The 23,760-nt window shown below is 38.5% G+C and overlaps 1 protein-coding gene across 2 annotated transcripts in view; it reads right to left on the reverse strand.

Annotated features, from left to right (window-relative positions):
* Positions 1-1,111: 1,111 nt before the first annotated feature.
* The window catches only part of cntn3a.1 (contactin 3a, tandem duplicate 1), a 78,044-nt gene continuing 55,395 nt past the window's right edge, over positions 1,112-23,760 (reverse strand). For both annotated transcript variants that reach the window (XM_067591910.1, XM_067591908.1), the window contains exons 12-23: positions 19,683-19,810; positions 13,365-13,540; positions 11,189-11,306; positions 9,817-9,975; positions 9,457-9,606; positions 8,400-8,470; positions 7,660-7,894; positions 6,184-6,299; positions 5,725-5,911; positions 4,709-4,821; positions 3,568-3,736; positions 1,112-2,605 (exon numbers count right to left, since the gene is read on the reverse strand). In XM_067591910.1, the coding sequence (XP_067448011.1) occupies positions 2,514-2,605; positions 3,568-3,736; positions 4,709-4,821; positions 5,725-5,911; positions 6,184-6,299; positions 7,660-7,894; positions 8,400-8,470; positions 9,457-9,606; positions 9,817-9,975; positions 11,189-11,306; positions 13,365-13,540; positions 19,683-19,810 (1,714 nt within the window). In that variant the 3' untranslated portion in view covers positions 1,112-2,513. The remainder of the gene's footprint in view (positions 2,606-3,567; positions 3,737-4,708; positions 4,822-5,724; positions 5,912-6,183; positions 6,300-7,659; positions 7,895-8,399; positions 8,471-9,456; positions 9,607-9,816; positions 9,976-11,188; positions 11,307-13,364; positions 13,541-19,682; positions 19,811-23,760) is intronic.

Below are 23,760 nucleotides of genomic sequence, written 5' to 3' on the forward strand. Positions count from 1 at the left end.
TGTTGCTGCCAATACCCTCAGACCCCTTGACTGTGTATCACAGTTCTCTGAGATTTATTACAGGTTTTAGAGCCCATCATTGTATCCTCTATGAGAACGTAGGGTGGACATCACTTAGGATATCATACTCGCTCACAAGAATGCATTAACTTGGATATCTCATGTATTCAGAACTAGAAAAAACGGCATTCACCTATTATGCTCCTAATAGGAGGAAAAAGCTTCAGGACTCCCTTAGGTTAGACACATTTTTTACCCTAGAACTTCTGAAGTTTCTGTTAAATGATGTTTTATAAAATGAATGCTCCTGTTTTCTTAATGTGTCTGTTTTATCACTGTGTAATGTACTTATATTACTGTCTTTTCTTTGTGTTCTTTTTGTATTTTGTACATCATTTGTCTTGTGTTTGTGCTGTATTTATGTATAAGATTGTTGATTTGACACTTTTTACAGTTTTTGTTATATATTATTTTGGTTTTGTATTTGCAGGGCACCATTTTAAATGAGAGCTTTGCCCTCGGTTGGTTTTTCTCTGAATGAATAAAGGTTTCTATCTGAGGTTATTCCACAGATCTGATAAACTTTGTCTTACAACTGTGAGTCAGGTTAGTAGTGGTTCAGACTTACGTAATACAAACTGAATGTTTATGTACTTTATGTGAGTTTCATCTCCTTTCAGTTCAACCCCAGCCATTAAATTTTAAGATTCACGATTCAAGATTCTTGAATCTTGAATCTCCTTTCAGTTCAACCCCAGCCACATATTTTTAAGTGTGACCTTGATGTGAAGTTAAATAAAATAATATAACTACATTCAGTACTTGGAAATAATAACTCACAGTCCACTTTCTAGCTTTTTCCGGAGCAAACTCCATCTGCTACAGAAAACTGTAAAATGTGGTTGCAAACTCCAGAAAGAGCTAGTAAGTGGATCTTAAGATTTTTTCTTGTCAAACTGAAATTTCACAAACTCCTGTTTAAAATGTCAAAATTAAACCAACATGTTTTGTAAAAGCTTTACTTCAAATTTCATAGCCTGATGAGGAAGCAGCACTTACATTAGAAATACACAACCTTTTGGCCTTATCTGACATCAAAGAAGGAAATGAGGAAAATGCCATTATGTTTATTAAAAGCAGGTCGATCCATTCAGACATCCTAAGCAACGTAGGTATGTACACTGACCAATCTCATGCCAAACAGCAGTTGACAGTAAAATACCATCCCTACTTTGTAATAAGGTATGTTAGAAAAGTCAGTAATCACTGCCACTTGTACGGTATTACAATGCTCATCATGAAAGACATAGGAGAAAGGCATGTTGTTTCTGAGCCCAAAAACGCCCAAAAATATGATCTAAAAAGTAACAAAAGTGAAAAATCTGAACAAAGCATACTGTCACTTATTCATAAATTATAGTATGAGTGAGCCAATATACAATGTGGATAAACAAAGGAGGAAAATAAATAAAACGTCTCTTGAACAATAACAACATGGATAATAATCATAAGACTTAAGGCTCATTTGGGACCTGAGGATTTCATACATACAGTGTACATACAGTGACTGCTCAGCGTGACTTTGTTATGCACTTATCATGGATGAGCGAGGAAGGTAAGACATCGATTAATCAACACAAGTCTGCTGTTTACAATGGAAGGAATTTTAGGAGCGTACACTAATTTTCTCAGAATGATACAATAGGTGGAATCAAACCTTGTTGGCTCAATACCTTTGGTTCCAGTCCATTTCATGGCAACTCTGAGGTTTTGATGTAATGTGGTGCAACGTAAAAGCATGAATAAAATCCAGGCAAAGTTACAAAGGTCCCAAACTCTGGTTTGTCATAAAGCAATGAGGCTTAGCTCCCTGTTTTTTTTTGGCAGGGATTAGTAACAGTTGGTTTTCTTTCATAGACAGTGCAGAAACTTTCCCAAAGACAGTCCAAAGAGAGGAGGGAAACCACTTTAACCATTTCTCATCTTAAACCAAGCTTAAATATAACCTCATTTAGGTATGAGCTATGTCAGTGTTTACGTTTCCTCCATCTCCAATAAGCCATAGATAAAATTCCGTCATCCAAGAAAAGTCCAGTGGTACACACATATCCGTTTAGCAGAACCTGCACAGTCCACCCGGAGAAAACATAGACATATCCTATTGTGCATCACACACCACCGGGCCTCCAAGGTGACTATTTGAGAATATCCATTAGTTAGAACAGAGCAAAGAAAAAAAAATATCTTCAAAGAGACTGCAGTCGAGTCACGGTGTCCTTTCAGTTCCGTAAAAGCAACTTCTGAAAGAGCCAGTTCCTTTCAGTAACTCCTTTAGAAAGGTGGAGGAAAAAAGAGACTTCTTCACAAAGAGATCTTTGTAGAAAGAAGAGGAAAGACACAGTAGGGTAGGGAAGGGAGCAGGTGAGGATGCGGCTGTCAGCCTCTTGTTGTCTCTGACCTGCTGTTTCTCCTCTTAATAAGCAGCTGTAGCGCCTGGTTCCTGCAGATGTTTGTCATAGTACACTCCTTGCTGTGAGGATCAGGGCTGCGAGGTTGACCAAGGGAAATGCCGAGGACTCTGGAGCTGCACCCATGGCTATGGAGCCTGAAATTCACAAGCAAATCAGAATCCAACAGGTGTTAATGCTCTTGTATTCCATATGTCCGGTGTGGTCTAGAAATTTATGACAGAACTCACACAAAAACTGCAAATGTGGCTTTAGTGTAAACTCTGACGTAAAGGTCTTACATAAATTATCACAGTACAAGAATACAGTAAGCCAATTACAACATGCATCCAATACAGAGGATTACTGTATGGTGTGAGTGCACACATATATCAATAGATGGCACTAGTGCCTTGTGCTCACTTATGGGGCGACCTGACTTTAAAAGAGTCAGACTTGTGAGGTGGGCACAGCAACAGACATAGTTTGATTAAAAGGAAAAAATCCACTCCTATACGACTTCAACACTGCTTGAACAACCACCTACTGGCAATATTGCTTGCATGTCTAAGCCTATTTAGTTGTTTGATGATATATATTTCTCAGTCTGTGGATAACAGGCAGTATTTCACAGCTATCTAAGACAACTGTGAACATAGAGTTCATACTTAGCTTCAAAGAGAAAAGGTTTATTTGAAGAGTCATCATTCTACATAACATTTAATGGGAAAAATCTCTCATTGAAGAGTCAGAGCTACCAGTTTATCTACAGACAGCAGCCTCAAAAGACCATAATGCAGTGCAGCCACAGAACACGCGTTTGAGTCAGGGCTGAAATACCTAATTTTCACAAGCTAGTTTGCAAACATACTCTGTTTTATTTATATGTTCACACATCAAAGTCACCTTAGAAAGTCAAGTTGAGGAAAAGTAGACAAGTTGTGGGTAAAAAGTGGGTACAACAATTTTTTTTTTTACACTACTCAGAGCAGAAAATAATTCCTTATATGCTCTAAACACTAGTGTATGGGCATGTAGAACACTCACACACACTGAAATGGATTTGTATGTTTTTTATCTGACACATCATAAATAGAGACATGGCTCGGGACTATCTCACCTGCTATCTTGGGGATGGTAATCTGGCGGCTGCTGCTGCCTTCCCCGCCCTCACTGAAGGGTTTAATCTGGATGACGTAGTCTTGGTTGACCGGCAGTGACAACTCCAAAGAGGTGGTGTTGGTCTCTACCACACTGGGACGGCTGTGTTTGTCCTGGCTGTACATTACCTAAAGGAAGCAGAGAGGGAAAGATGATAACAATGTGAGGCATGACATTGAAGTCAATCCAAGGGATTCTTGACAATATATTAAAAAGAAAATCTGATTCCCAGCTCGTGTTTCTTTCAGACAGCTCTTTGAGATGTAAAATGCTGGCTCTGAAACTAACAATGATGAGTCTAATTACAAACGACTGTGTTGGATCACCAGAAAAGAGGGTGCAGAAGAAATAAGGGGACAGTATAGATGCGTCAGTCCAGGATGTTCAGCTGCAGCTTGAATTTATTCTGTCGATACACCGGCCCAATTAACATAAAGTAAACCTCGCTTTCAGGAGACCTCTTTAAAGTAATGAGAATAATGTGCAGCGACTGCAGGTGATTCAGACCCAAATTTCACTGTCGATACATTCTCTTAACGTTGTAATTATTTTTTAGGCCGATAGGAAGATTCATAACAACCTGATATTCAATCCTTGAAGTAATTCTTAAAATATGTATTTTGCATAACATGTTTAAACGATGTCACTATGATAAGTGAAGCGTCAAAATGTGGCAAGATAACAATCAATCAACTGGGAACACTATACATGTATGGATCAATAGTCTTTTGCTGCAAGGACTCCTTAAGCAACAATCCAAAAAGCTGTTTATTTTTGCATTAACAGTTATGTAGCTGAAGTACTAAATTAAATGCAGTTAACCAGACTGTGAGAGGTTTAGGTGCTTATTGGCCTAACATCTAAAGTAAAGAGGCATCTAACCTTCATTATCAGGGTATAAATGAGCGCATTCACAAATATGAGCGTTGTCAAAACTGACAAAAGAAAAGTGTACTCATATGGAGTAAATGGACCAAGTGACAGTCTGTCATTCTGTTACGTTACAATCTATAAAACCATTCACTCGTCACATCTTCAGCCAGTCCAGTTTAAGCACTCTGTTGCAGAAGTGTAAAACTCTCTACTTTTTTTTTTTTTACCTTATATCCTGTGACTTCTGACTCATTCTCCAGAGCGTGGACTTGGTCCCACTTCAGGATGACCTTGGAGTTGGATGTGTTCCACATGATTTTGACTGGGGCTTGACTAGGTGCTAAAGGAGGACGGGGGTTGGGAGGGGGGCGAAGTGGAAGAGGAAGGTGAAAAACAACAAGCCAACTGGTCAATAAACAGTAAAATCCAGAACCAACTCAGCATGAAGGATATTTCTCATTATCAGTTTATTATCCCACTGTTAGGAATGAGCAGTGGGATAATAAACTGGGCATAGTTTATCATCCCACGCAAAACACACTCTAGGAATATGTGAGTAGGAGTGAGAGCAGTCTCATGTTTGACTGTTTGTGAGGGGGATGGATTGGGAGACAAGAAGCAAGAAGAGACATGCAAGAATGTGTAACAGATATATTATCACTGTGGTGAACACTTGTAGCCTGCGTATATGTAAGATGCTACACATCTGTCTGAAAGTTAAAGGTACCCTGTAGAGCTTCTGAACACTAGTGGTGCCATGTTTTAGCTTATGTTTTTAGGCGACACTATCACGGCTGGAAACAGCTCATCAATTGCCAGCTAGGTCTACATGGGAAAACTGCTTGGTGTGAAGGTAAATGAAACTAGCATTTATTAAAAGATTTCCCACATCTATCATATGTCGTCCCTCTGTTTCACACTATTATTAGTTGTGAGATGCCAAGAAACAAAGCAACGCACCACAAAAAAGCAGGGAAGAAGAAGACTGAAAGCCGATATATATGGATGTAAACAATGCAGGTTTCAAAATATTTTTAAATAGCTGTGCAAATGTTTTATGAAGAAGAAAATGGATGTTTTAGGCCTCAACTAGCTATACACAATGCAATTTGATGAATGTCAAAAATAACTTTTGTTATACAAGAAAACTCCACAAGGTATCTTTAAGTCACCTGAAGTCAGAGAAAAACAAACAAAAGTACACAGTCGTTTGCCAGCTCTGTGTTGTAATACGAGTCCTTACGTGGTTTCTTGGTAGTGACATTGACTATGCTGCTCTGTGGACCCACTCCAGCGCTGTTATAGGCCCTCAGGGACATGTAATAGATACTGCTGCCCTCCAGATCCCTGATGAGTACTGAAGTTTTATTCCCCACCGTCCTAATCACACTGGCTGTGTCCTGCTTCTCTTTCTCACCCCAGTACCGCAACTAAAAGCAGATACACAGATATCACTTTTTCAGCCTGCATGTAACTGTTAATACTTGTATCTATAACTCTGCATTTGTGGGCATGAATCCTGGAGGGCTTCACCATGCTCATATACTGCGGTTTACTTCGTGAATGAATAATCATATAAACAGAAATACAAAAAGGTCATCCTATTGTTTTCCAATGAAAACACAAATATAATGCCACTAGCTGTTGGCACTGTCCACTATGTTTGTACAGTTCCTATTGTGTGGGCATGTGTTAGTTTGACCTCATAGCCCAGGATGCGTCTGCGGCTGTTGCTCCAGGCCAGCGGCTTCCAGGTGACCTCTACCTCGGATGCTGATACACTCTTCGCCCTCAGCCTCCCTGGAGCTCTGCTAGGCTCTGAAATGCACACAGAATAGTCAGCATAAGGAAGAAGACATGTATTCACTACACCCACATGTACAGTAAGACTTAATAAATATACTGTAGCGCCATTGTTGTGTGATGAGTAAAAAATGTTTTTCACTGGAATTTGTATCACTCAAAAGTGTGATATGCTTAACTCCTCAGCAGCGGTATCTGTGACAGCACAAATATATTTAACTAATAAAGAACCTATATTTTTTGTTAAAGAAACTGTGATAATAATGTAGAGGTACCCATCTAAACTTCTTATGTCCTTGGGAACATGTACATGTATCATACACAAGAAAATATATTTCTGTTAAACAACTGAAGGGGTTTTGAGCTCTTCTAAATGATCTCACTGTCAAAAAAGACTAATTCAATACTTTGCAGAAACAAAATATTTTCCTGCTGTGACAGTGACTCATGTGCATGTTTATAAGACAAAATAAATAATAATAGCATGTTTGTAGGATAACCTTTCAGATTTTATGGAGAGTTTTGTTTTTACAACAAGCCTTGAGCATAGCAAAAATAATTACCTTTTAGTTTTGGTGGCCAACTTTTCCTGATAAGCAGAGGTTGCTCTGTTGTTTGTGTTAACGCCAAACTGAAACCTGCTAAGGTCAACGCTGCCTGCAACTGGCTGCAAGACATCTATATCTTAATCTGAAGTATTTCTCTATAACGAAATAGTCATGATTAAATGCACTTCAGAAATTTCAGAAAAACATTTTTAAGGGTTTATCAGTCATGCACTTACTGTAGCTGATCTGCATCATGAGGACATTATGTGTGTGGTTTGATCAGATTAGACTGACTGCGGTTTCTAAACATGAGCAAACAACCCAACAACTGTTATCAAATCTTGGTTTTAATGTTGCTGAATCCCAGTTGGTGCATGGAAATACATACAGTATGTGACATAATTTATTTTCCAGCTGAGCTCTGCCCACTTCAAACCAGTGAGAAGAGTATAGAAATCTCTCATGTGAAATAAACAAAACCGTTCAAACTTGTAGGACCACACTGCTCATTGTAAAACACTGGCTGAGAAAACATGTTTTTATTCTTTGAAGGTGTTTGGAGCCAGGATTTAAGACCCAATTGACAGTTATTTGAAATTGACAAGTGTTTAATAGAGTTGTTTGTCCACTCGTTTGGCTTTGGGGCAGTGGGTGTTTATAAATGAAAATTATTAAACTGGAATCAAAATACACACTGATAAAATAAGACTAGTCTGATGCTTCATTGTTGCAGTGTATAATCACTGAGACAGTGTTAGTGTTGCTGTACATTTCCAGAGAGAAATCAGCTGACACTTTCCATATACAGTCGTTGTAATAATACACACCTTCCTCCGCTGAGTAGATGGTGGTCACTGGACTAAAAGGGCCTTCTCCCTTGTTGTTGTAAACCCCGACTTTGACTTGGTAAGGGGAGAAGGGAGGGATGCTCTCATTCTTGAAGACATATCTTGAGGCGTCCGGGGACGTGACAGCAGCTTGCATCCAGCCCTGTGCCCCGAGTGGGCGGAAAGCCACCACATAGCCGAAACCTGGACCGCTCTGCAGCTCCTCAGGAACAGGCTAAGGAGGTATGAGATGACTCAGAGGGATGATTCAAGAGAGACGGGCATGACTGATCTTAAAGATATTAATACCTAAAAGAAATGCACTATGGGCACTTAGAGGATGATCCTGTAGTTGCAAGCCTTGCATGAACTTATCACTGTCTGGTTAAGTGGTTTTATACTGAGAAAAAAAAATAAAACTATCCAAACACAGATGGAGAGCATTTAAGTGTCCAATATTTCATGGCTGTTGTGTTTGATATCAATTTCTATACATTAACAGGTTTGTATTGTACTTTTCATATAAGTGTGAAAATTGTGTTTCCTTTATTAAAACCAATTTCAATTACAGCATCAGTCAAAAGTTTGGACACATTTTCTCATTCAAGTGGACGGGAAGTGGTGACTGACTGGTGCTGTATGTATTTGTATATAGCAGATAAATAAAAACACATTCAGAACCACTCACTCAAACGACAAACACAAACAGAATCATGTAATGTATGTAAATGCATGTTTACCTCCCAAGTGATGACAAGCTCTGAACGTCCTCCACCACCACCATTCACTCTGGCTGGAGTCACCCTGGGAACTGTTTGTATATTCAAATATATATATCAACACATGAATGTATAAGTATCTGCCATTCAAAATGAAAATATGGACTATTCTGTTGCTCACCATGATATGAAAAGAGCTGCTGATATTGAACATGTCCTACATTTTTCAAGAGTTAGACTTTTCTTAAATTTGTACTTAAATGTAGCATATCGGATCCTAAAACTTCAAATCCAAACACCTTATGCACTGTGGAGTTTTCTGTTTACATCAAGTGTTCTAAATACTCACATGTGTGCATATACATCCTTGTGTACAAAATAAAACAAAACAAGGGACCCACTCGAAAAAATGTTGCTTCATAGTGCTACTGTTAGTTAAAAACTGCTCAGTGTACCTTTAATGATGCTGTAAAACACTGCAATGTACTCGGTATGAGGATCTTTTTTTGGGTTGTTCATTATGAAACCGTTTCTCTTGTGTAAGCAAATCAATGTTTTTGTGTGTATATTCATGTATATTTATCTATGCATATGTGTTCATTGTCGCATGTGCCTGAATGTGTGTGTGTAGTTATGTAAAAAAAAAAACTCTTAAGGGACAGGCATGTACATTTTTCTACTTATTAATACATTTGGCTGGGGATAGAGTAATTTATTTTTTTAATTTAAATCCCTTTTAATCCACTCAATTTTATAACAGTTGGGTCTGAATCAAACATACTGTATATATTATATATATTTCTTTAGAGGATTTATTTTTCCCTCTCAACACACACGAGTGAAACTGTTGGACTGAAGCTGCCTGGCATCATTATATTTGTTGTGAATGGTTCATTCATGTGCTGTATGCCCTGAGGAAGCAGAGAATTCTCTGAAATTCACTGGTACAATAAAGTTCTTTGAAGGGATCTAATTGCTGTGATGAAGTAAGATCTGTCTACATATAATGTGCATAATTTGAAAACAATTTTTGTCAGTGTTGGCAGCGGAGGAAATGTAAGGGACTTCTGATACATACGCATTTCTTTGGTGCGGGCCTTTTTGGAGGGTTTGCTGGGCTCTCCTGTTCCTATGGTGTTGGTTGCCAGGACTCTGAACTCATACTCCACCCAGGGACTCAAGTCAATGACAGTGGCTGACAGCTGCTTCCCCCCGAGCAGCTCAGGAACTGAGAGACATCACAGAAATAACCTTTCATCAAAGCCCTGCAAGATCTGCCACTGAAAGTTAGCCAAGCTGATGATGTGTTATTTACTGCCATTTCATATGTGGTGTTTGAAAAGGATACCAGTCACACCCCTGTGCTTCTATTTTATGTGCTCAATAAACTTCACATTTGCATAACCTACACAAAGACTGTCAGATGAAACCAACCTACCAGTGGTAACAGCCTGCCACCCAAGAGAGAAGGGCGTCCTGGCCTGGATGGTGTAGCTGAGGATGGGGCTGTGGTTGTCCATCCCGGGTCCCCAGGACAGAGCAGCAGTAGTCTCTGTCATCTCAGTCACCTGGCAGTCCACAGGGGGGCCTGGGGGACCTAGAGGGATAATTAATCATAGCTCACTCACACAGGATGACGTATACTGTAGAGATTAATGAAGACAAGAGGCAGAAGAACGGAAAATCAAAGTGGGTGGCTTGCGCTTAGTGCTGAGAGTATCTCAAAAAGGAAAACAGCTGCTAACACTTTCTGAAGCTAGTGTGCAATATTGAACTACAACTAATCCAAAACTCAACTGTTTGCTACGTTGGAGGCACAAAAGAACAAAAACAAATCTAAAAAAGCAGCAAAATCTGCAGATTGATTTATTCTGGCAAATGTAATCTTTCTTATTTCATTATATGTTTTTCTGAAATGTAGTTTACTGTACTGTAGTTTAGGAAATACAGAAGGATCATAACATGGCCTACTACAGTGGTTCCAAACCTGGGGATAAGACTCACTCCAGGGGTTTGCAAAGTAAATCAGAAGGGTTGTGAGAAGAAGAAAAAACACGAATATGTTACATAAAGTTATGTTACTGTTTTCTGGCTTTTCTCTAGTGAAATACTAGATTTCTTCTAAAAGTGATTGAAATGCAACAATTTAAAGATATTCTAATGGAAAATCACTCCTTGGTGAAAGTTTTCACAACTCATGAACATAATGTAACCTGTGATGAGACAATGTTGGTTTATTTTAAGTGGTGAGAAGCCAAAAAGGTTGGGAGCAAATGCCATAAAGGGGTATATGTGTTGTACATTACCAGGCCCCATCATGCTTTAATTATATACACCACAGTAAGACTGTTCACATTATTTTACTCACTTTGTGACATAGTGTCATAACTCATAATGAGAATGTTTGTTTCACGATTGAATAGAAGATTATTGAGATGCAGTCCAAAAAACAACTCGAATAGAATTGAATAGAAGATTACTGACATGCAGCCATTAATAGCTACAGTACTTTTGTTCACTGTCAAAGGAAGCGAGAACCTGGCAAGCAAAAGGTTTGTAATGAAACTGTCTTTGCTTTGTGTGATATTACAATGGAGATGATTTTTGAGCCTTTTTCTGAAACTTGTAGGTGCTTGCTGGCTCAGCGTCGTATTTCCATAGCCCCCACAGTCTTGACATGTAGTTAAATGTTTGAGAGCAACTGCACAGCTACAGTGACTATGTGTAGACACTCCTCTGCTTAATGCAGAGCTACAAATCTGACTTACAGGTTTAAGTTTTTATAATGTGGTGTGAGGGTTCATCCTTACCTCTGACTACCACATCAGTGGCAATAGACACACTGTCCACCTTGGTCTGTACTGCACACGTATATTTCCCAGCATGCCTCAGCTGAATGTTCCGGATCATGATGTCACCAGCCGAGCGCTGTCAGTGCAGAAGTTAAGAAGAAACAACAGCAAAAATTTAAGAAAAACAGTAAAAAGGCAGAATCTTAAAGTTGCAAAATGAAGTAAAAGGACAGCGAATACTAGTGAAATGTCACAGTGATTTCTTTTGGCATTTAATTTATTACATTATGGATGAGAAATGTACAACATAAGTCCAGGGACGCACCAAATGACAGAGTGCAGGTTTTCATGATCATTTAGCATCTTATTGCATGTTGCCAAATAGCTTTCAGTTGAAAAAGTATATTTTATTTTTTTCTATACTGCTATGTTTAAAATGTCACACTTAGACACTGTGAGTCCCATAATTTCATCAATAATTCCACCAAGTGCAGCTCTCACAGTAGCACGACTGCTGTTCTGGTAGTAACAATTAGCCCCACAAAAATGCAAGTAGGATGTGCTGCAAAATGCTATAAACTCAACAAGAGGGGGTAGTGGTATCCAACAGACTGGTTGGTTTAAATATTGCTGGAGGCATACAGTTTTCATGGTGTTCACTTACAGGATACACTATGTTCTTTAACAGCAGACTTGGATGATGCTGCTACAGGGTTTTTAACTGTATATATCCTGTGTCAGATTTCTATAATACCTATATGTCCTATAGTTTCTATAGTATTTGAAAATAACAGCTTGAATCAATTGATTTCTCTGTTCCATTTCTGAGCAATAATGCATTGCTGCTTCTGTTTACTGAAGGTATGATATTATAACCTTAAAGTATTACAACTTTTACCATTTCATATGACTCACTCAGCTTATTAAAACAGATTTTTACTCAGCACTGTGTTGTATTTAATCTCAATCTGTAATAAAGATCTAAACATTTAGGAAATATCGCTGCAGGTGTAAAAAGTGCACTGGGATATACACATTTAGGACAGCACCTGTACCTGGATAGTAGCAAATTTCTGATGACCTTATAAATCAATGACTCATGATACTATTGTATGTTACAAGCTTTACTCTTCTTGTGTTCACAGCAGACTCATCAAAAGTGAAAAGCATGTCAGGATCTGCTCCAAAAGAAAAACATCTGCAAGTTTAAATAACACGACCATTCAGCATTAATATGTCACCATTTTCCCTTCTACAACATGTCAGCACCATGCAGAGGTTTGGTGCAGAGATGAAATGCAGGGAAACATGCAATTATAAAGCTCTTGTTGTTGTTCATGATCGCGCAGAAAGCAAAGAACAACAAGAAGAGATAAAGAAGCCAAGACCTCATAATTGCTTTTCCTAATTAAAAGAGAAACATATTTGGTGTTAGATGATCAAATGTAATGCATGAATGAGCATTGCATAATGAAATCCTTGGTTGCTGCTTTTGTCAATGGAGACGGTGTTATTAGCAGGCAAAACATGCAAACATAGAGCCCTCTTGTTCAGGCAAAAAAAAAAAAAATCATCGGTATGATTAATCATCAACAAACATTAAATTCTTTGCTCCTTAAAAGATTTGCCTAAAATTGAGCTGTAAGGAGAAAAAAACCTATAAATGTTTTAATGATCACTTAAATGGCTCACTTCCTTAGGAATCACTTTAAACTACTGTGTATGTGTAAAACTTTATCGATGTAAAAGAAAGAAGCAATATAAAGTGTGAAACTATTCACGTATGAATTTGCTTTAAGCCTGTCCTCAGATGCTCGCAGCAAGCTTTTTTTTAGTTGTCAAGTCAGATTCACCACATTCAAGTGGAAACATGAAGATTGTCAAAAGGATATAGAAATAGTTGGTTTTTTATCTCAAGAAAAGTTACTTGGCTGGCACTTCAGAAATATTCTGTTATTCTGCCATAATAAATACTTCAAAGGTCATTTGAAGAACTCAGAATTCAGAAATATCTGTGTGTGTGTGTGTGTGTGTATGTGTGTGTGTGTGTGTGTGTGTGTGTGAGTGAGATTTCTGGAGCACACAGTTTTAACTGTGATATGAAGGGGTGTCCAAGCTCAACATGCAGCCTGCAACATACCGTATCATATTTCCTTCAGAGACACCAATAATCTAAAGACACGGATGCACTTACCCCACCAACTTTTTCGAAATAAGCCCCGTGACTTCCAAAGTGGATGAGCTGCTCATTGAAGAACCAGGTGAACTTGAGGTCCAGTGTGGGGTCGTGTGATACCTGGCAGGGCAGCACAATGCTCTCACCCACAGTCACATCCAGATGCCCTGCTGGACTAGTGATCACGGTTGGGTCTGGAAACAGGGAGCACCAAGTTAGAGGTGGATGTTAACAGAGTGGTTTTCCTTTGTTAGAGCAGATGTACTGTTTTGCAGACGGTTCAGTGTATCTACTGTATAAATAGTGATCCACTTCTTTCAGCTGACTTGTTTTTATTTCCGGAACATGGAGAAATAATTGCAAAAACATGCCAGACTCAAAAACAAGTTGCACCAAATACAGTCTCAGATATTAGCCAAACATTATCAAAGGCTCTCAAGATAAATTACTTTTGAGTCTACCAGTGGGCCTGTATCGGATCTCTTTCTTTAACTTTCATAAATCAGAGCATGGTCTTATATGTATCATTAAGCAACAACAACGAAGAAGCAAAATAAACAAACAAAATGAAAAGCTCAGCCATTACTGCAGGTCAGATCCGAGTCTATAATTTGGCTCTGTTTGTGCCGAGACAAAAAGCCATCCTATTTCATCCTCAGCGTGGTGCACATCAGCATAATCTTTGGTCTGTCTCAGTTGGGTGTCTCATTCAACAGCAGTGTGGTGCAGAGAATATAGTACAGGCTGAGAGGCCCATACACCAATCCACTGTGAATTATGCATGCATGTCATAAGCATCTAATGGACAGGCAAGCCAATGCAGCATGTCAGGGGGAGTAAAGGTCTATATTCAGCTCTGTCAAAACAAGCCAGCTTGTTTATCTTGCACCCCCTAAGGAGAACTGACTGGTCATGGCAGTGCATTCCAGGTGAGTCTTAGGAAAGTTCGGCACTGGATGCCAAAATGAGAGGGGCAAAACTTTCTGCCTCCGATAGCAAAGCTGTCACGCTCATTTCCTGCTAATACTGGAAGGAAAATCACAAATTGGCTCCCTCATTCCCTACAGCGTGCTCTGTGCATGACAAGTCTCATTCTGTAAACCATAAAGAGTGTTTTTTATTGTACAGATCAGAGAGTGTATAACCTAGATTTTAATGTTTCTATTTGAATGAGCATAGGATGTATTGTTATGTCTGAACATCCACATTCTGAAGAAATTAAACCTTAATAGTACGCTTGTGATTCAGTTAAGCCAAAATAACACGTCTGGGATGAAGTGGAAGCTGACATCAACTCCTGGTGGAATTGCAGGAATGATTTACACTTGGGAAGCCGGGTTAAATGCAATTAACTGCAATTAACTAGACATTAGGATAGAAAGCAAGCTGTGCTCAGAATCCTGAGGACCAGGAGCCTGTACAAAGAAGAAAGTTCAGTTTAGTCTGGCTCTCTTTGGGCTACCTCGCCTCACTGACCCTGACATTGTTGACCTGGGACTACCGGTATCATGAAGCAGGTGTCATCTGGCTCTGTTATCTCTGGGTTTTCCAGCTACGAGTAGGTTCATGTGAAAGATGTGGCATTGTCAAGTAAAAGCGACATCATCAGAAACATGAAACGAAAGAGCAATATTCAATGAAGAGAGATGTTACAATATAATAATATAATTATCTAGCATCTAATATAGAAACATTAGAAATAATTTGCAAATATCAAAAGTAAGGCCAGAAATAAGTCTCAGAATTATTACATATGTATTTAGTGGAGAGTACTCTTTGCTTTATTGTTTGATGATGAACAAAGTATTATGAATATGAAATGCACAGAAAAAAGGTAAGTAATGTAAGTGTGCTCATGCTGCCAAGGCAGAGAGAAGAGAAAAAGGAGTTCATGCCTAATGAAGTTCATGTGACCGAAATGTTGAATTTATAATAACTGAAGCTAATTTACAGTGAGGATAATTTTTCTTATGAAAGACAACAGAGGATGTAGTTTTATTTCCAAATATGTCATTCTGAGCTGCACTGATGCAATAAGAGTCAAAGGGAAAAGGAAACTTTGCGCAATTAAATGCAGCTAGAATAGTATTTAGTATGTAAATGCGTATGTATTTAGTGTTGTAAACTATTTACCTTGAGAGGCAGCTGGATTCCCAAGATCACAACATCACGAGAATCCATCTTGTCAGGCTTCAAGTTATGCACTTGTGTCCTAACCACTTGTGGTTCGGACCAATCAGCGTCCTATGAGGATTCTTGTATGATCTCATGATCTTGCGAATCCAGCTGCCTCACAAGGTAAAACGGTAATAGACAGTAATAGACAGATGGTTCATCCAATCACCTGCCAAGTTTTTTCTTTTTTTGTAAGTGCCCGCCCTTTTCCAAACAGTTTGCAGGGATGAGTTCTCAGATGGTTCTGTGTAACAAACCATCTGGTGCGTCAGGCTAGTAAACTATCACTCAAGGGCAAATTCACAAAAGGATTGTGCGGCTTTTGTGACCACTAAACCTGTGCAAATGAGACAAAAAGAAACCATGTAATTCACAAGGCACCCGCAAAGGTTGAAATGCACCCCAAACTGTGCTGCCAAGCAAATAGCATCTTGGTGCTCCTTTGTTATTTGCACATATGCAAATGAGATAATATGCATTCATTTGGTGCAAAAATTGCTCCTTTCTCTGCAAATGAGCCTCATTGCAAAAACAGTCCTATTCAAAAAGATAAGCACTAATAGCCACATGCAGTCAGAGTGAAATTATTAGCATCTTCAGAGAGTTGGTGGTTAATGAAGCGCATTCACTCCCTCTCTCTCTCTCTCTCTCTTTCTCTCTCTCTCTCTCTATCTCTTCAAATCTTCAAGGTTGTGAGGCATTAAATGATATTGAATTGATACTGGATGATATCAAGGGTAAAATCTTTAGTCAGACATTGGGGGGATCAAATGGATATGGGGTGGTAACATTATCGGGACTTTCAGCTACTTAAAAATAAAAATGTCCTGACAGCGCATCCATAAGGGCGGCTTTATCACAAACAATTCCACCGTATAAACCTGGAGTCTGTGTGTAACAGCTGACCTGATGTGTAGCAGAACACAGAACATTAATAACCGCCACATCCTGACCGATGACCGTGTTAATGAAGTTACCGCTGCTGTGTCGCGTGCATAAATGCGCACAGCCTCTTTCTCAGTTTGAAGACGCACTTATGGTTTCAGCTGCTGTGTACTGCTGCTGCCAGCTGTGGGCACCAAGCAGAACATCAGTACTGATGTTTCTGCGAAATCCATACATATACATTCAATGACACCTGAACAACATTACTGTGAGATTCAGACATTAATATAACACATTTTAGACCTGCCTGAGTCACATTAATGGCTGTATTTTGACATGTGACATTTCAGGAGATTATGTTATAGATGTGAAATACTAAAGAAGTAAAAGCAGCAAAATACATGAAAGTTGGTTTGCGATTGTGGAGAGCTCTGTGTGTGCGCACTTCTTCTAATTAAAGACACGCAATTTGAGGATTTTGTGCTCTATGCAGTTTTCATTATGGACCATGTGTGCTGAAATGTGGAGAAAAGCCTGAAACACTGGAGACCACTCTGCTCACTCAATCAGATGCAAAACAAGAGCAAATTGCACTCAGCTGCAAAACTTCAAGGGCATGTTTGTGGCGTCATATCATTAGCCCTTTATCTTTTGTGAATTGGACCTTGAGACGGGGCAGATGATACACAATTCACGGTGGTATCAGCGGCCGCAATTCATTCTTTGCGAATTTGCCCCTCATTCAAGTTTTTTCTTTTTAAACCCAGAGTGCACCCAGGAAAGCCTTGAACAGTACAATGATTCTATGACTATTAAAGTATCAATCGCTCTTACTTATCATTTTATTGTTCAGACAGTACTTTTGTCCAGGTGAGGATCCTATACTGTAGGAATGATGACTTAACTTTCAACTGAGCTGAATGGTCAGAAGTTGAGCTGTTGACAGGTTTTGATCTGATCCTCTAAAGTTAACCTGCCATGCAGCATCGGTTACCATGATGATCTACCCCGTTAAGCCCAAAGATAACTGGCTGACCCACTACCTCACTTTGTTTGACATTCACAGTTTTATTTCAGTAGTAAACAAGTACTAATCATGAAATGTATTCAAGTATGAAAAGACTTGTTGATTTATCTTCAATTGACAGAAAATTTACTGTCATAATTTTTCTAATCGATTGAATTAACTTTGATCATTTGATCGATTAATCATTTACTGAGTCATTAAACAACAATTCAAATTTGAATCAAATTTGAGGACTTGCTGCTTTTCTCCGTTTTATACTAGTTATGGACTTCTGTACAAACAAAAATAAGAAATTTGAAAATGTTGCATTGGGCTCTGTAATGAGCTTTATTCACTATTTTTGGACATTTTATAGAGTAAAGCATTGATCAATTAATTGAAAAATGGTTTACATGGCTATTGCAGCCCTAATCAACAGGAGAAGTATTTATTATTTACTGCAAATATTGTGCTTGTGTAGTATCTCAGATTAATACTTGAGAGCAGTACTGTCCTTGAGTAAATATATAATTTACCTTCCCCCTCTGACCAATATTATAAATACACACATATATATTTACAGTATAACAGTTCCATTCGTAGATGTAAAGAGGCTGGGGGGGGGGGAAGCAAAATTGGGCCTCTGTGCAAACCAATTTGCAATTCAAAAAACCTGTGAAGAGGAATAACCAAAAGGCATTTTAATAGAGCACTGTTGTTGACTCTGCTCTTTAGAAAGACCTAGAAAATTCATTGCACTGCAGAAGTGTGTGATTTAAATGGATTGAAATCTTAAACAAACCGAGCATGGCTACGAGCCACGGTGCAAAAAAATATGAATTAAACATTGAGACACATGAATGCAATGAGCCTCATGTCTCGCTTCCTCCAACCACTGCCAATCAACTAATTGGATTGTATATCTGTCAGGTAAGAGGAAGGCTAGTCTTTATAACGACTCTGCTTCATCAAGTGTACAGTGCTGGTTAATTTAAAATGCAACACTGGTCGGTTGTGTCTCACAGCTCTTGTGCAGACTTCCAGATAATTTGTTCTGTGTTCCTCCAAAATACTGACAACCAGAAATGATGTTTTAGTTTGTTACAAAAGCTGTATAACAAAATCTGTACAAGTCCTGATGTTGATTTGTGTTACATTACAGTAGTTCATTCTTAAAATATGCCACAAAAAGCATACAACCTGTTAATGTTTTGCATATCATATGTTAGGCGTTGATGTAATGATGTCTTAAAAAAATAGCCATTATTGCTGTAATTGTATCATGTATGTGTAGTACAAGAGCAGTTGTTGCCAAGGTAAAAACTAATGAGGATAAAATAAACAATGACTACATTTGTATGCACAAAATATTCTAGTTTTTGCCCTTACTCTGAAAAAGACAATATTCCTACTAAGCTGTTTACATGGCTAATGAAAATGAATATTCCACTAATATTCCCGTTTACATGCAGAGTGTTTTCAGAGTTGCTCCAGTGGGAACGGGATTCGCAAGATGTCCGCAGGCAGTGAAGTAAACCAGTGAGGTGAAAAACATGAGCTGCTGCCTGATATTTATAAGCTATATTGATATGACTGATATTATAAATTTATAGATACAGGCACATCCAGCACCAAGGTTGTCCCATGATGTTAACTACACTGCTGAGTGTTTTTGGTGCATCACACCGAGTCATCACCGTCAGTCCATGGCTGCATGTCAGGATAATAACCAATCCCCTCCGTTCCCGTCGTGGAGAAGGCACGCTCTGTTTTTCCAACCCACCCTGAACAGCTCTCCATTCTCCTCTCGTTCCTCTCCTCTGTCTGCCTTCTTGCTCCAGCATATGTCATTTTTCCTGTGCAGGAGTGCATTACACAACCAGCCCGTCATGCTTCTCTATCCCAGCCTTGCAAACTGTTGGCTAGTTGGTTTGTTTACAACACACAGAGCTCGTAAACTGTGGTAAAAACCCCAACTGAGATGCATGATCCGAATGCACTGTATACATGTCTAAAGGATGCTCCTAAAACCCGAATAATATCAGCATATCCCACCTGTCTTAATTGGAAAATGCTACATTCAGAATATGCTGTTTACATGACATGTATCAAATTCAGAATATTGTCATATTCTGAATAATAGTGGAATCTTAGTATACATATAAACATAGTCAATAAACACATCCAGCAATATCCAGCTGTGGTTTACAGTAAAACAACCAGGGCTGATGTTTGAAACCGAGACAAGGTAATAAACAGTCGTATCTTACCTTTAACCAAAAGGCTGCCAGCACTGCTTGCTACTCCAAACTGGTTTCTGGCTACACACGTGTAGAGTCCAGCATCCATTTTAGAAACATTGGAAATACGTAGGCTTCCGCTATCCATCACAGTAACTCTGTGGGTAAAAACAGCATATACATAGATACAGTGTATGAGTATATTCATCACCTTGTAAGGCCTGTTCACGGTTCATCAGTGTTGGTAATAAAGTAATAAAGTTAAACTGAAATACCGCTCTACTCATGGAAGCTTGCATAGGTGTCATTTTACATATATTCAAAGTGCATAAAATCTATTCTAAATGAGCAAGTCCACTGTCCTCAAGCAGTTTAACTTTAGTGTGGAATTTATCTCAGTGACTTTTAATTGGCTCCCTGTGCTTTGGCGTGACATACGGAGAACCCCAGCGTGAGGAGTTACAGTTTGATTTCTCACCACTGACTTGATAAGAACACAGCAAGATCACTTGAGAGGAGAATCTCATTTTGAATTCTCGGTGATATCAATGAATGAATGCTATACGGTAGATCTACTCATACTGTATAAGTGTATCTTAATTGTTAATAGGAGAAATACTGCTTCAGCAGACATAAATACACAGACATAATTGAACATGAACATGATTTTCGAAATTCCTGGCCTGTTGCCTAAACAACTCCGGTTATCCCAAACGCTGCACTACATGAAGCTAAAATATTCATTTTAACACAGTTAATCCAGCACTCCTGCATTCAGTGCTACATGATGTTTTAGAAAGCTCACCTTACATGCACTTTTAAGTAAGGACGGAAATGCAGCGTAATGCCAAAGCCTTTTTTTCAGTAAATCAGATAAAAGCCCAAAATAAATGAATTTAACCATGAGATAACTGAGTTCCATATGTTGTAATTATACTGTAATAATAATAACTGTAATTTCTAACCTGGATTAATGTAATATATGCTTTAATAAATAGAGCCTAAAACTACAAAAAACAACTACTACTCCCTACTGCTACTACCAGTATTTATAATCATTTTATATTATATATTCTTATGTCTTGATGCACTGAGACAAAAATAAAAGTAAAATAAAGATCCAACCCAACCAGTTCTTTGAATTGATCCAATTGATTCTTGTATATGTCAATGAAATTTCAGCAGCAGAATAACAAATTTGACCTGCCTGGTTGTGTGGTAATAAAAGGAAGTCGAACCTCCAGAACAGATTGCACAAGCTGCTGGCGTCATCAGTCAAGCCTGACAGATTTCATCTGATAGAGAGAGTGAACTGCTAATACCAGTAAACAAGGTGCTGGAGTGACACCAAACCAAATATGAAAGAAGTCAGCATCAAGGTGTTGCTTGAATAAAGCGTTTCATGCTTCCAGTCCCTGAAGAGTTATCTTTCACGTTTTAACTTCATCAGACAAGAACTGTTTCATCTCATAGCAACAATTAAACTAATCTATAATCTTAGTTTCTCATTTCACTCACTTGCACTTTCTTTGACTCAAACAATCACAGCTCATCATCATTTGTGCTTTTAACTTTAAACCATAATTATGAATCATGAACTACTTTGTCAGTTATTTTGTGTACTGGCAGAGTAACATGAGGGGACAAATTTCAAAGCTGAAAAACTAAACTTAAGTAACGTTGATGCTGCCTCCAAGAGTGTTGATTGTAGGGGTGAGGTCTTTAAAAGCATGCTGGTGTCAACAAGGCCTTGTATAAAGTATGTGCAGCAAACATGTGCAAAGAGAACTTGTGAGGAATATGCATAATGACATTCATTTTGCCCAGTTTTTAGTAGATTTTGACCAGAGTCAAGGATAGAGGATACAAGAAGAAAAACATTTAAGTGGGAAACTTGTTTGGTGAACTTCACACAACCCTGGGACGACCAAACACTTAGTAAAAGTGAAATGAATGTCAGGGTGACAGGTGACTGAGGCACACAATAAAGAAATAAATGGTTTTTAATAAAAATTCATTCCTTGGCCTTAGTGAAAAACTAGCCACATGCTGCACAAAATACCCTGATGAAAAATGTCTATTCATGTGTTCTGTGTGCAAATAATGCTACAGAACCACTCATTTCAAACCCTTATTTTATCAAAATATTATCAGATATCACTAATACTGGCTTTATATAATGCATCACTAAATTATTTATTTTTCATACCTAATGTTCATGTTTGATCCTTTTGTCTTTCCTGTTCTCTAACTGGTTTAGAAAACACATTTTCTTTGTTCTCTCTCCTTTGATTTCTGTAATAACTGGAGGGAATCTATCACATCCCTTAAAAGACAGCGTGACTGAAGTTTTTGCTCACTTCCTGCATTCTCCTTCTGTTATGTGTCATTTAAAAATGTTTCCCAGTGCTTCAATCATGCTTTGAGGATACAGTATTTACTGTTTTTAAATTCACTGTCGTTCAATGTAAATAGTCTGAAATAAATACAGCCTAAATACTCGGCATTACACTGTATTTGTGTAAAACATAGCTGTATTGTCTTTCTTCATTTTATTAATTATTGCTGAATTAGGTGTCTTAATTTAGCTTAATTTAACCTGAATGGTTTGTGATTTACAAAAAAAAGGCTTCTAATGTAATCAAAGACAACATTGTCTTACTATCTATTTGCTAAAAACCTTTTATTTCGGGGAAAACAATAGAAATCAGACAAGCAGGGAAAAAAACACCACCTCATGTCTGTCTTTGTGGTGTTCCCTAATGCATAAAAATATCGACTGAACCTCTTGTCACAGTTTAACACATTTTAACAGTGTTTTGATGATACAAATGTCCAAAACGCTTGTTGACACTGAGGAGTATTAGAGAAGGCAAAAATAGATCTTATAAATATTCTCAGCTGGGGGTCCAGTGTCTAAGAACTTGTTAACATCAAAGGGACAGAAAAATGATTAATAACTAAGGGTCATAATGACAAATCACACTGAAATTACCCATCCTTGATAAAATATTTCCATTATATGCTTGCAGCGGTGGTGACAACACACTGGAGAACACAAAATCAATACAGGCATATACATGACACTTCTGTTGTATATCTCTAAACAATAAAAATAATAGTAGAGGAGGGACAGGTTTGTCCTTCAGTTGTCACATTGAAGTCAAGAATCTGCCTCGCTGAGATGTTCTTAAGCAACACTGAGTCTCTACCAGCTTTGATCTCTATACAGGGGGCAGGCATGAAGAAAAAATCCCTACTGGGATCAATAAAATATCACACTGTTAACAAGACTAGGTCAAAACCTAGTATATGACGGTATATGGTCAATGTGTGAAATGATGGCCAATTGGTTACAAGGATAGTCAGTGTCTATAATGTGAATTCCTGGATATTAAATGTTCACCTGCAATTTTCTGTAGTGTCCCCAATATTTGTTGTTAAGGTGTACTGAAGTAGCATATCACAAACATTTGAGTCAAAAAAGGGTATAAATGCAGTAGCAAGAACAATACTTATGTTGGGATGTTTGACTGAAAGAGAATTTATTTCAATTTTAACTGTTCTAATCATCTGTTAACTCCCCCTGCTTTCATCTGTCTCTATCTGCAGATGTCTGTGAACATATGGTCTCATCCATATGATTACGTAGGATTAGCATGCTAGGCTAACAGTCCACCAGCTGTGTGACTTTAAATCTGCACCGTGAGCAATCAAACACCGTAAACACACCTGTCACCTGCCAGCACAGTGCTGTTAAACCGGAAACACCGCAGCTGCACCTTTTTTTTATACAGTTTATGAGCCATACACAGCATGGCACAGCTATGCTAACATTGCTAGCCATGCTTAGTAGCTGCTAGCCACCATGCAGGCTGGTAAAATGGATCCGTCGCATCTCTTTGTATCCGCGGGTTGGTGCTCCTATCAGTGTCGGAGCCTCCGTGTGAAACTTATTTTGGGACTGTGCGCATGAGAGTGAACTGTGCTCAGTTTCTATTATGTCCTCAGGGGGCTCCGCTGTAAACGCCCCATGAGGACGTACATTCCCAATGGGGAAACTCCAACACTGGGCCACTAACTTTATCACTCAGTCAATCAGTCTGTC

The sequence above is a fragment of the Thunnus thynnus genome, chromosome 6, assembly GCF_963924715.1.
Source record: "Thunnus thynnus chromosome 6, fThuThy2.1, whole genome shotgun sequence".
Taxonomy (NCBI): Eukaryota; Metazoa; Chordata; class Actinopteri; order Scombriformes; family Scombridae; genus Thunnus; species Thunnus thynnus.